The sequence below is a fragment of the Pleurodeles waltl genome, chromosome 10, assembly GCF_031143425.1.
Source record: "Pleurodeles waltl isolate 20211129_DDA chromosome 10, aPleWal1.hap1.20221129, whole genome shotgun sequence".
In the NCBI taxonomy this organism is placed as follows: domain Eukaryota; kingdom Metazoa; phylum Chordata; class Amphibia; order Caudata; family Salamandridae; genus Pleurodeles; species Pleurodeles waltl.
The window spans coordinates 638,289,188-638,303,636 of NC_090449.1; the positions used below are offsets into that span (position 1 = coordinate 638,289,188).

The 14,449-nt window shown below is 44.7% G+C and overlaps 1 protein-coding gene across 3 annotated transcripts in view; it reads left to right on the forward strand.

Moving 5' to 3' along the window:
• DPP6 (dipeptidyl peptidase like 6) overlaps window positions 1-14,449 on the forward strand; it is a 1,951,083-nt gene that overhangs the window by 910,998 nt on the left and 1,025,636 nt on the right. For all 3 annotated transcript variants that reach the window (XM_069211130.1, XM_069211129.1, XM_069211131.1), the window contains exon 3: window positions 8,886-8,984. In XM_069211130.1, coding sequence (XP_069067231.1) covers window positions 8,886-8,984 — 99 coding nt within the window. The remainder of the gene's footprint in view (window positions 1-8,885; window positions 8,985-14,449) is intronic.

The window sequence follows — 14,449 nt, forward strand, 5'->3', positions numbered from 1 at the left end:
GTTTTTACTACTCTGATAAAATGTATGTATTGCGGAGTTTTGTATAGCACTGCTTGCTCCTTTTCAGTGACTTTGAACACTTGCCGGTAGGTAATACAGCTTGAAGGTTGGAAAGGCTAGCTGGTATCCAATAGGGTGAGGGGAGGAACCGTTTTCTTCTGCACAAAACGTGTTATTAGACAATCAAAGTTGGGGACAAACGAGAAAATATCGTTTTGGGGCCTTTCCTTATATTTATTTGTATGAGTTTAGCTCTTCACTGCCCCCTCCCAACTCCCCCAAATCCCGGTTTCATTCACTTAAAATTATTGGTTCAGGGCAATGAGTTTCTTAGGAAGGCCAGAGCATAAGATTTTAAGGAAGATAAGGTGTGCTAGTACAAACATGTTTGAAACATGTTGTTCTGCTCATTCATTATGGAAATACAGAATAGAATGAATCCCAGTCAGTGGCATAAGTATTATGATAAAATGTGGAATGACAGCAAACGGAATGTTTGAAACTGAAAGGAATAAGGAGCTATGTTGTTTTAAATTGAAGTCCGCTGCTCCTCAGGAGGGGTATATTGTCATAATAAAAACAACAAACCATTTTAACACAAAATTCCAGTTGGTGAAACCAAAATAATATTCGGTTTCACTTACGTTCTAATGACACCGAGCCAGGTTTATATCATATCTAAGCAGAATATTGCAAGAAGCTGAGATTGAGTTTGATGTTTAAGCCTATCAGTTTTGTTTCAGAACCACTAGATCCCTAGCATTGCAAAGCAAGAGTGATAAAAAATTACATTCTTTCCGACAATTCCGTGGTGAGCCACTGATCACTACTTCATCCTTCCTTAAGGGAATATGTATTATTCCATGTACATTACTAACCAAGATTGAGAACTTGGATTCTTAATAAGGGAGATATTAAATCATGCACCCGCATTACTATCTTCCATTTCGGAATTGAGCTGGCACAAGCATGTGACATGGAAAATGAACCCAAGACTCTACAAAATTCTTATGGACAACACAAAGCTAAACTACAAAATACAGGCATTTTTTTATTTAGGTGAATGCCCGTTTAAACAAATGAGTATTGGAAGGACACAAGTAATGCATCCATGCTCCAGGGGAGGACCAAACACAGGAAAAGGAAGAAAAACATACAGAAGCTGGATAAAAATCAAGCAAATGACAGACAATAAAGCCAACCAGTGGTAAGCAATGGGCAAGCCCTAAGTCCACTTGCAGCAGACAGGGCATGCACTATCTTATGCAAGACCTAAAATGGCAGAAAGCCTGGAACTAAATTCTATTTTGTATTTCATAAGTCTGCCAAATGGCACTGTGACATACAGTATGAATAGCAATCCTTGGCTTTCCAGCCAACAACATGTTACACTGCAAGTCTAACAGTTTTGCTTTTAACACATTTATTATGGATTCAAAACCCCAGAAGGCAAAGTGATGTTAGCTAAAATATCAGCACTGGCAGAAAGTGTTATTTATGTTATGAAGCCACCTGTCACCTAGATTGTAAAATTTTACAAAATATTCTAGTCCTTTTACACTGCTCCTTTCATGCATAAACCAAAGGTTGTATATGCTAAACTCTTCTAACATATTATGCGAGGGCCCTCCTCCCTCATCCACATCATGCACTAAAACAATGCAAATTGTTCTGTCTTTTGTATAGTAGAAAGTTGTATATTGAGCCTCACAACACAACAAAAGTATAACATGGAAAGTTGCAGTGAAACCTTCCCTAAAATAAGTAAGTAAAGGAGAGGGGGTAGTAGCAGGTGGACCATCACACTATTCTCTTAAACATACAAAACAAGCAAGACATAGGTAGCTAACACACTAAAGAAGGCGTGAGGGGAGTGTAGCCGGTTGTCGAACACACCGGCCCAGGACGCATCCGATTGGCGCTGCCCGCGCAGCGCCCACAAAGGAGATGACGTCTTGCCCCGTTGCCGGGACGACGAGACCGGGTCCACCCTCGTGAACCCGGACATCCGGGTTCCCGGGGGAACAAAAAGAGAGGACGGACTGAAAGGGGGCGTGGAGGAGGATGCGGAAGAAGTGGACAGCGAGGAGAACGCCGAAAGCCCAGGAGACCAAGAGAAAGAGAACGCCGACCGCAGACACGGGAACAGCGCAGTTCCCAGAGGAGTTGCCGAGCAAGGAAGGCAGGAGGAGAACGGAGACGCGCTTGCAGCCCGCCACGCCCCAGGAGGGACGTGGCTGACGAAGGTACGGTCCTTCTTAAAGGACAGCCTTAAACTAAACCGGGAGGGTAACGATAGGAAGGGAGAGGGGAGGGACAGTGCAGGGGGAGCAGGGGGGAGAATCCAGGAGGGGATAGAGAGGTGAGGAGGAGGACTAAAGTACAGGAATTAGAAAATCTACTCTTCACTTATAGGAACAGTACCCTAAAAGAGCACCTAATTCTAATTCACAGGCACGGTGAACCACCCATAGGTGACTTTACATGCTCTCGTTCGCATCACCCCATCTAAACACCCAGGAACTATCTCTCTCTGGAGCTGGAGGGCTTATTAAAAACTCATCAACAGTTCTTCTCAGGAAGTCCAGGAAAAACCAATTTAATCCAGCACCACATAAGAACCCCTGAGGGTAAAGTAATAAGATTACGACCCTACCGTATTCCGGAAGCCCGTAGACACTTAATTGAGGAAGAAGTAGAAAAAATGCTGAAACTAAACGTTATGAACCTTCAACAAGCCTGTGGTGCTCTCCAGTAGTCATAGTGCCAAAACCTGACGGATCCATCCGTTTTTGTATCGACTTCCGCCGACTGAATGAAATATCCCTATTCGACACCTATCCCATACCCCGGATTGACGACTTATTAGAGAAGTTGGGAAAAGCTCGGTATATGTCAACCCTAGACCAAACGAAGGGATATTGGCAAATTCCACTCACACCCGCGGATAAAGAAAAAACAGCATTTTCCACACAGTCAGGGCTGTACCACTTTACAGTTCTCCCTTTTGGTCTTCACTGGGCTCCCGCCACGTTCCGAAGATTGCTGGACCACCTCTTAAAATCTTTCCAATCCTTCGCTGCTGCATATCTAGACGATATTGTGGTATTCAGCAATACATGGGACGATCATATAAAACACCTCCATTAAATATTCCACACCTTGCATCAGGCCGGTCTCACAGCCAATCCCAAGAAATGCAATCTGGGGAACGATCACATTGCATACCTGGGATATTTCATAGGAAAAGGCCAGCTACGTCCACAGAAAAGCAAGGTCGAAGCCATCCAACAGGTTCCCATACCCACTACAAAAAAAGGGCTTTGTTCCTTCTTGGGGTTAGTGGGGTATTATCGTCGCTCTATACCTCAATACTCTACGTTAGCCGCCCCCCTCACTGATCGCCTCAAGAAATACTTCCCATCAAAATTGCCATCCCTATCAGATACACAACTATCCAGTTTCCACCAATTGAAGGCCTGCCTCACTACTGAGCCGGTCTTACAGTGCCCTGACTTCTCCAAGCCTTTCCATCTCCACACGGATGCTTCCGATGTAGGACTAGGGGCTGTGCTCTCACAACCTGACGAGGAGGGACGGGACCACCCTATTGTTTACATAAGTAGGAAATTGCTTCCTAGGGAATGCCATTATCCCATTATCGAACGAGAGTGCTTGGCTATTAAGTGGGCAGTGGACAACCTGAAATATTATTTACTGGGCCGACCTTTCGTACTTTTTACGGACCATGCTCCTTTGAGTTGGTTGGCTTCTCATAAGGATTCCAACTCCCGTATACTTCGTTGGTTTATGGAACTCCAGCCGTTTTCCTTTCAGATCCGACATATTCCGGGTACCCTGCAAGGCCCCGCGGACCTTCTGTCTCAGTTTCCGGATCCGGCCGTTCTGTATCAGTCCCGATCTTGGGATGGGGTATGTAGCCGGTTGCCAAACACACCGACCCAGGACGCATCCGATTGGCGCTGCCCGTGTGGCGTCCACAAAGGAGACAACGGCTTGCCCCGTTGCCGGGACGACGAGACCAGGTCCACCCTCGTGAACCCGGACATCCGGGTTCCCGGGGGAACAAAAAGAGAGGACCGACTGAAAGGGGGAGTGGAGGAGGACGCGGAAGAAGCAGACAGGGAGGAGAACGGCGAAAGCCCAGGAGACCAAGAGAACGCCGACCGGAGACACGGGAACAGCGTGGTTCCCAGAGGAGTTGCCGAGCAAGGAAGGCAGGAGGAGAACGGAGACGCACTTGCAGCGCACCATGCCCCAGGAGGGACGTGGCTGACGAAGGTACGGTCCTTCTTAAAGGACAGCCTTAAACTAAACCGGGAGGGTAACGATAGGAAGGGAGAGGGGAGGGACAGTGCAGGGGGAGGAGGGGGGAGAAGCCAGGAGGGGATAGAGAGGTGAGGAGGAGGACTAAAGGACAGGAATTAGAAAATCTACTCTCCACTTATAGGAACAGTACCCTAAAAGAGCACCTAATTCTAATTCACAGGCACGGTGAACCACCCAGAGGTCACTATACACGCTCTTGCTCGCATCACCCCATCTAAACACCTGGGAACTATCTCTCTCTCTCTCTCTCTCTCTCTCTCTCTCTCTCTCTCTCTCTCTCCTGTCTACCCTATTAGGATCTCGTCACATATATAACCCTGCCTTACCGTACATTTTGTTCCTTTTCCGGTACGACGCGGAGAGCGGCAGACCATCTTCTCCGGTCAAGAGGGCACCTAGGAGGAAAAGACAGGAAGGACACTTTATAGGAAGAAGGACACCACCTCTACACTCGGGATAAAGTAAAGACTATAACGAACTATAAAATAAATTCACGCTATCACTCCACTCAAAGCCTCAGAGTCCTTATTATCACCTGACCCACTATTACAGGGAGTTAAAGGACTGTTGTATGCTCTGCGTAAACAGGCATAAAAATAGAAGAAGTACAAATCCCATAAAAAAACACACCCAAAACCTCTCATGAAATTACCAAACCTTCTTGTGCTCGTAAATTATGATGAACCCTCACCTGTTTAGTGATGTATGCTTTATTAGTGGTTTCCACATCAAGTACTGGGAAGAATCGAGAGGATTACTAGTCACTGCATGTACATACTTATACTTGTGGGTTCCCAAGAATTGGTGAGGTGGTTGCGTCTCTTAAATCAGCATTTATTTTTCCCCTTTTTAAAAAGTATATATATTAGACCTATAAAACAAATGTGTGGGTGACCTCAAATGTTTTTTTACTGGAGTTACCAGAAGATTACAAATGGAAAGACAAAGCAAATTCAGGATATTCTTTGTTTTATAATGAGATGGGTTAGCAGCAATGGAGGAACCACTTCTTTATAGAACATGTACACCTTGGATTGAAACAATGCAAAACTCCCTATACTTTCAAGAACTGGGACACATAACATTACTGTTGTGACACACAGATAGACACTCAAAAGAATGACTAAAACTACTATGATGTGAATTACACTCATGCCAAGTCAGTCAAATCCTCCTTATTTTAACTTAAAGACAAAGAAATGAACAGAATGAGAAGGCATGTCACTTATTTGGCTTCACTTCTCAAAGAAATGGTAAAATAATTGAATGAATGGAATGCCAAGAACCAGATGGTGGGCTGATCATAATCCTGCCAAGATGTTTAGTGAATCACCAAAAACCAATGCCCATGGTGAGTTACAAGAAGGTCGAGACATACGACAAGTAAATCCTTGCACAGGCAGTGAATGTGCTTATTAAGAATTCTCCACTCTGCTCTACTGTGCTTCTGCAATGATGACGCTTTGACAACTTTCATCTAGTGTCTGGTGAAGGGTAGGGACAGCATATTATGTCAATGGCGGTAATGACTGCCTACCGCCGCAACAACGGCCGCCAAAACACCGTCGCTGCGGCTACCTACCATCTGCCATATTATGACTGTAGCCGGAATTCCGCCATGCCAGTAGACTGCCACAGACCGTATCATGATCCATGATACGGTCTGGTGGTGTTCTGCTGGCGGACGCTGCTGCTGGCAGCAGCGCCAAGTCCCATCTCCTGCCGGAGGAGCCCCTGCAAGCAGGTAAGTCAGGTGCTCCGGCAGGCGAGGGGGGTGTTGTGGATGTGTGTGTGGGGGTGTGGGTGTATGTTTCTGTGTGCGTGCATGTGGGTGTGTGGCATGTGGAATGCGTGTGTGCATGAATGGGTGTGAGTGTGCACGTATGTTGTGTTGTGTGAATACGTGTGTGCTTGTATGTTTGTCAGTGGGTGTGGATATGTGTGTGTAAAGGGATGTATACATGCGTGGGTGAATGTGGGTATGAGTGTGTGCATGTGTATGCTGGTGTGTGAATGTGCGTGTATGTCGTGGGGGGGGTCTGGAGTGGGAGGAGGAAGATGGGGGAGGACTCTGGGGAGGGGGAGGAGGCGGGGAGACCCCTATCAGTGGTGGGGAAGGAATTCCCTGGCACTGATAGTGCCTACCGCCATGGTTTTCGTGGCGGTCAGGAAGCCACGAAAACCATGGCTGTAGGTGGGGTCATAATCCTGCGGGTGGGACAGTGATGGCTGCCTGGCTGGAGACTATAGTCTCCAGCCTGGCGGATGGAGTGGTACATGGGGAAGAGTACCGCCAGCCTGTTGGCAGTACTTTTCTCCAAAATACCGCCGTCCGCTGGGGTCATAATGAGGGCCTATGTATCTATGTCTTTGAACTCCTACAACTGCTTGGGCTTCCACCTAGGCAGGTTGTGTGGCAGGGCACCATGAAATCAAACAAGCATCAGGCATAGACATAGACCTGAGAAAAGGAGCAGCATGCAGCTCCATATTGTGGAATCAGAGCACCAAGTCAACACAGGCCTGTATCAAAGTATCAAAAGCCAAGGCTTTACCTTATGATCACAGTTCATGGCAGGAGTTCTTCATCTCACTACCAGATATTTCCAGTGCATTCTAAATGTTCAAATTTCAAAACACTCAGGGTAGGGCAGATTTTCCCTTCTCAGAGAAGTGTTGTATAGAACAGGCTTCAACCTATATCCAGAATTCACTGTTTTGGTTGGTGGTTATGCAACACCAAGCAGGTACATTCTTCCCGGGTCTGCTCTGTTAGGACATTTCATGTATCTTTTTCAGACAGGGCACTGGGACCATCAAACAGAAAAGGGAAAATGTGGGGGATGGGCAATCTACACCATTTCTCTGTGGGCAACAGCCATTTCGTATCTTAGGTTTGTGATTTTTCCATGGTTAATCGATGTGTTCCATTTATTCTGAAGTGTTGAAAATCCTCTAGATCCTAATAGAGATGTGTAAGTGTGGCAATATGCCTGTTGAAGACACCACAGGAATAGCAGGGAAAGGGTTAAGAGAGAAACACCGGGCTAGATTCACTGTCATTATGGATTTTTCTCTGCAAGAAGAAGGTATCGGGGACCTTGAGGGCCCGAGAACTAGCTGTAAGGTTAGTAGTACAAAACAGTTTAACAACAGAATGCAACAATGAGTCTTAGATAGGATACAGAATAATAGAACTAGGCATATCGGCTGTAGTGGTGGATATCATAGTGACAAACCAGGGATTCTGTTTGTGTTATGTTATGTGAAATTCTTATCACTATGTTGTTGATTTTTTTTTTTTCATCAAACCTGAGAGTCACAGCGATATGAAACTTTCCAAACCTCAAATGTATATTCATGAGATATGTTAATTCTTTCTTAAGCTTGGTTAGATATGAGTGTACCAGTCGTAGGACAGTGCATTTATTTATTGAGTGCTACACCATGAATAGTTCCTCTCTGCTTGAAGAAAGGGTGTAAGCATATTTTGAGAATATGCTATAAAACTAAAATATTAATTTATCGAAATATGTAATCACATTGTTTCTCCATAGTGCAAGCACAGTCGACATATGCCTTAAAGCAGTTGTGGGACAGGTGTGATGATAGGAAGGGAAGGAACAACAAATAGAACACAGCCCATTTAACACTGGATGCAGTGCGGACGATGTGAATTGACAAGTGTGCGGATGTTTTGAGAAAAGGAGGGAAAGATGATATGAGCTTTGAGAGCAGAAGAGTCTTCTCCAGGACCATTTGTATCTCAGTCTATGTAGCAGAAGACGGTTCTGGAAAGTGCTTGAACCGACAATTTAGAATACATCTGAGCAGGTCCTTAAAATCAAGCCTTGGCTTGACTGGCATTTAATGGAACAACACCAGGTATGGAAAGATATGATTGGTTCTTTCAAGATCGGTCATAAGAGGGGTACAAAGGCTTGTTCATTGGTGGGGCAGAGAGAGAGGTAGAGCCTGTAAGCTTCATTGCAGTTCTCAGTACGTGAAAGAGAAAATAAGTTTTGTCAACAGTGGCAGAACAGGACCAGGGAAATTAAAATGCAGCATTCTTGGTTGAGTTGGATAGTGGATAGTAACATGTGTTATCCACTGGCCTGAGGTAACACCAACATTTTATTTTCCAGTCCCAGGTGAGACATCGGCAACCTACCAGTCCCCTCAAAATATGCACATACCTTTAGATGTTAAATTATCACCTGAAATAGTTCTAACATGAATTATTTAGAAATATGCATATTTTTTAAATTTGTGCGCTTGAATGTTTGTATATGCTTAGTGTTTCTAAGCTGATGTATACAACTATAAGGCTCTAGATACATTATAAATGTTTTTGTGTTCTTTCATATGGTTATGTATGTATATTATGAAAGCGCTGCTTGTTTAACCGCTTGAAACATGTAACTCAATGTATTTTTCATTTTAAAATATCAGTGTCTATGTTATTTGTTTTATAAGCTGAATATGACATTTACCTTCTACAGTAACTAATATTTCCTGTTTTATCTGTTTTTCAGTGGAAGATAATAGCCTGTCACTTAAGGCAAAAGTAACGCTGCAAGATCTTTCCAACAGAGAGTTTAAAATCCATGACCCAGAAGTTAAATGGATCAATGGTCAGTCGTGCTAAATTCTTCTCCTTTATGTTTTTGTCCTTTTATCTTCTCTTTATATAGCCACTGTATTTGATATCTCGCTACTCTAGTCAGGCCTTTTTATTCCAATGGAATTATTCAAGCTGCAAGGCTGACATTAAAATGTTTTATCCCTTTGTTGGCATAAGAGTTTAGACTGACAATGTTAAGAAAAAAGTCGAATTGAGTCAAGTAGCTCATTGTATATAATTATTGCTGGCTAATTCTGTCATTGGTTTTTGATGGTATCTTATGTAACCTGTAGAAAGTCCCTTTAAATATGTAGTCCAATGTCCACAGTACCATAAGCTATTAGTTAAGTCAGTACAATCTACGTGACACTGGTCAACAGTAGTTTCTGCCACGGTTACTCAGGCTATTACTTAATATTTCCTTGAAGCACACATAACATCACAATGTAAAATCAGTTGTGTATGATTTTTCTTATAAAATGTATTTCTATAATACCTATGTTTAATAATTTTAACAATTCATTTTCTAACATGACGTTCACCTAAAGTGACCAGATTCACATGCTGGGATTAATTGAGCTATATTCCAGTTGCTTTATGTACATTCTTTACTTAGCCTTCTATTTCCAAGTACAATCATAACAACTGTTCCATTCGTAATTGCAACCAGTTAAAGTGTGGAGAGACCGTGTGTAAACCCTTCTCTAGTCCCAGATAACGAAATTCATATGCCTAGAATACAGTGATTAATGTAAATCAATCTATCTATCTATCTATCTATCTATCTATCTATCTATCTATCTATCTATCTATCTATCTATCTATCTGTCTATCTATCTATCTATCTATTTTTTTGCCCATCTCTTTCTCTGTCTGCTGTTAGACTACGCTAATTCAGACCATACTGCATCCTCTTTTGGTTTAGCTTGAAGTAATCATTGCCAGAAATTCTTTACCACACAAAAAACTGCACAGGGGGCCATATTCTGCTCCAGGAAAGAAGTTCCTCTTCGCTTTTTTGATTATAACATACAAAACGAATATACGGGGAAATAAATTCCATTTTAAATAAACTTTTAAATTGACTCTAGCCACTTTTCTTTGGAATAGCTTTCAGTACCAATACTCGAAACATATTGCTAACAGTAAACTAGAGTCCATATGAGCAGCAGTGCTCTGTGGGCCCAATTCACAAATGAGTTTGTCAGTCTTTGTGACACTTCAGTCAATCAATCAGGTTTTGTAGAGTGCAACTACTTACCTGTGAGGGTCTCCATGTGCCAGGGGTATGAGGTGGTGAGTGATGGGCTTTGTCTGCGGTGCATGGGTAGGTTGTTCCAGCTCTTTTCTGCAAGGTAGGTGAAGGACCTTCCTCCGACGGTGGTTTTCTGTATGCATGGGATGGTGACCAATGATTGCTGGGCGGAGCAGAGGGGTCTGGCGGGGTTGTGGAAAGAGATGCAGTGATTTAGGTAGGCCGGTCCGATGTTGTGAATGGCTCTGTAGGTGAGTAGCTTGAAGATGATTCTTTTCTCCACATGGAGCCAGTGGAGGGTCCTCAGGTGCTGGGAGATATATTCCTGGCGGGGGAGGTCCAGGATGAGTCTGGCGGCGGCTTTTTGGATGAGTTGCAGCTTTCTGTTTTTGTAGTGGTGCCGGTGTAGAGTGCGTTGCCGTAGTCGAGCTTGCTTGTGAGTAAGGCGTGGGTGACTGTCCTACGACAGTCTATTGGGATCCAGTTGAAAATCTTTTGGAGTTGGCGGAGGGTGTGCCAACAGGAGGAGGTGACTGTGTTTTCCTGTTGTGTCATTGATAGGGAGGAGTCAAGGATGATTCTTAGGTTGCAGGCATGGCCTGTCTGAGAAGGTCGGGTGCTGAGAGATGTGGGCCAGCAGGAGTCATCCCAGGCTGAGGTGGAGTTTCCAAAGATGATGAGCTCGGTCTTACCTGAGTTGAGCTTGAGGCAGCTCTCTGTCATCCAGGTGGCAACAGCTTCCATTCCTGTGTTGAAATTCCTCTTGGCCTTATCCAGGTTTTCAGTGAGGGATATGATGAGTTGTGTGTCATTGGCGTATATCACAATGTTCATTCTGTGGCCTCTGACGATGGCTGCAAGTGGGGCCATGTATATGTTGAAGAGTGTTGGGCTCAGGGAGGATCCCTGAGGAACTCAGCAGCTGACTTCTGTAGGTTTGGATGTGTAGGGTGGGAGCCTGACTCTCTGTGTTCTTCCGGAGATGAATGAGTGGATCCATTGCAGGGCTTTTCCACGGATTCCTGTGTCTTTGAGTCTGGTGCATAAGGTGCTGTGGGAGACTGTGTCGAAGGCTGCTCAGAGGTTGAGGACTATGAGTGCTGAGGTGGGGCTACAGTCTAGGGGTGTGCAGATGTCCTCAGTGGCTGCAAGGAGAGCTGTCTCCATGCTGTGGTTGCTGGGGAACCCGGACTGGTGTCCAGTGAGTTGTTGTCTCGGTGAGTTGCTGCAGCTGTGAGTTGATGGCCTTTTCCAGTACTTTAGCCGGGTAGGGTAACAGTAAGATGGGCCAAAAATTCTTTAGCTCTGATGGGTTTTCCAAGGGTTTCTTCAGGAGGGGGCATATCTCCAAATGTTTCCAGTCTTCAGGTAAGGTGGCTGTGTTGATGGAGCAGTTCATTGTCTTGCGAAGTTCGGGCTATGGATGTGCTGGCTCTGATTTAGATGTGGTGGGGGCAGGGGTCTGTGGGAGCTCCGGAGTGAGTGCTGTTCATGATGCTTTTTGTTTCCTTTGTGGTGAGAGAGGACCAGCTGTGGATATTTTGGGTGGGTTCTGGGGGGTGGGTCTGTTGTCAGTTCTGATGCCCGACTGGGACTATGGGAGGAAATTGTCGTAAATGCTCTTGATCTTGCGGTGGAAGAAGGTGGCAAGTTTGTTGCAGAGGTCTTGCGATGGGGGATGCTGGTGGCTTCGGAAGGGGGATTGGTGAGTTCGTTGATAACCATGAAGAGTTCCTTTGTGTTGTGCGTGGAGGAGTTCTGCGCATAAACAACATACTTTACAAAGCAATCTCAACATTTCTGAAAGCATGTTACAATTTACAAGGGTGGGTTAACCTGAGCTTGTCATGGCCATTTTAAAATGAACACATCCTCCCTGATAGAAGAATTCTGCGAAACGTGTTTGCTTTCGGTTGTTAATAAGATTTTGGTAGGCACATTCCCTTCAGAGGCACTGTTGAAGATATATTACTTTCAAGGGAAGACCTAGGTCTATGTTAAGGATAGACATGGGGATTGGTTACCCCAAGCATTGGTTAGGGTATATAGGGAAAGGTGTTTCTCAACTGGGTAAAATATTTGTTTGCAATGGAGAAACGAAAAAAAAGAAAAATTAGCAATAACATGAGCACTTTTGTTCGACTTCTACATACACGCGTACAAAAATATTTATGCATGTGAGTATTTCTGTAAATCTGCAACTGTTGCCAGTTTGGATGAAAAGTGTTCCTTGTGAACTCCTGGGCAGGCAGAAATTTATGTAAGTCATAAGTGTAAGCTGACAGGTATAAGTATCGAACTGTGATACCCAGACCTTTTGATTAGGACTCTGGGTTACTACACTGTAGACCTAATGTAATTACTTGAGTATTTGTTATTGGAGCCTTGAACTTTGCCACTCTAAACACATAAACAGACTTCCAGGCAGTAAGCCAGGCTGACGATTGGCATGCACTATAAGCGCCCTGGGGATCCCGCTGCGCTGGTGTGTATTGCACTGTTTCGTACATGCCAGGATTTTGTGGGCCCAACATCACATCTAGGGTGGGAACACATCCCCAGACTTCAAGGCAGCAAGGCAGGGCTGATTGTCACATGCTACACACGTGCTGGGGATCCTGCTGCATGGGCGAAGACTGGGCCAAGAGCAGGCCTGTCTGCACCCATCCATGGCTGTGTGACGCTGGGCTGGGAAAGCCCTCTTGGCCCTGGAACCCACGGACAGAGTCTACTGATCACCATGGGTAAGAAAAAAACTATAGCCCCTACTGTACCTTGTGTGGCCAAAAAGGATCGACTTTTAGCAAACACAATCACAAGGTGTTTGAGCAATGCTATAGGGGTAATTAATACAGAAATCGAAGATGTGGAGGAGAGACTGCAAGCCAAATTGAATGCCCTAATATTGGCCACAACTAAGAGTTCTACCCTGACTGACACCTTGACTGTTCATGTGAACATGCAGGGGCACTTATGTGAAGAGGTGCTGACTGATGTTGGGAGACAGCAGACAACTAGCAGTGCTAGGGGGAAGAATGGCCCATGTGTTTATGAGGGGCCCTTGGAATTGGTACAGGAGAGTGTTTCCTAGAGGGGCAGAGATCCAACTGGGTCACCACCTACAAAGATGCAGAAGACATGAAACAGGCCAAAACTGGAATTAGGAAACCAGCAGTAGCTACTAGATGGATAAATGAGAGAGGCGAGATGCTGGAGAAGTGGCCTTCTTTTAGTAGGGCAATACAAGGGCTATCCCTGCAATGAGCCTTAAAGTCCCCAGAGGATGAGGGTAGTAGCTCTCTGTTTGATTCAAAGAGTATGGAACTTGTTTTTCTAAATTGATTAGCTCAATAGATGTGGCTCTTACTGGCATTGTCTCCTCTTGAGAGATATTAAAGGGCAACTCACAGAACTAACAGCTAGATCTTGGCCAACGTGTGTGAGGGAAAATATCCATGCTCATGGCATTAAGGAACACACTACCAACTGAAAAGAATTCCAAGAAGTTGTGACTGAGTCAATGATGGGGGTACCTACTGGGGAAAACTCTGAGCAGGGTATGCATTGTACTGCGCCTGATAGGCCTGCACCACTTTCGCAGGAAAATGCAACCCCCTTACTCTCTGCCCTTTCCCCCATTGTCGAAAGTAATCTTAGTACATCACTATCAATTGTGCAACCTGTGCTCCAATTACCTCCCAAGGCGGCCCCACTTGTGAGAATCTTAAAAAATTACCGACCCTGTGGCATAGTCAAACTGAAAGCCAGCCCCATTTAAAAAACAGGGCTTTGTACATCTCCCTGGGGGTCCTGAATAGTAACGGCGCTTCACATAATATTATCTTAGTGCAGAAAGTCTCCTGGTTGGGCAATACAGTGAAGAGGGAGCACAACAGATCGCCACTATACTGCATAGGTCAGGCAAAAGGCCTAAAAGCAATCGCTCTATTAAATCAGTATCACTGAACATTTCATACAAGCTACATTTTTGGGTCAACATGGTTCTGATCTTGTGGGCCCAACACTAGAAAGATTCCTGGTGGCACTGTTTGTTATACCTACTCATAATCGCTTTTTGGCCTTGGCTAATGTGGACTGCCTGGGGAACATTGACCCCAGAGCTGCGAATGAATGTGGACTAGAGTTAACTGATGAACACATATTAAGGCCCCTGGGACCAATTGGTAAAACATTGCAGGTTAACAGCAGAACCAAGTGCC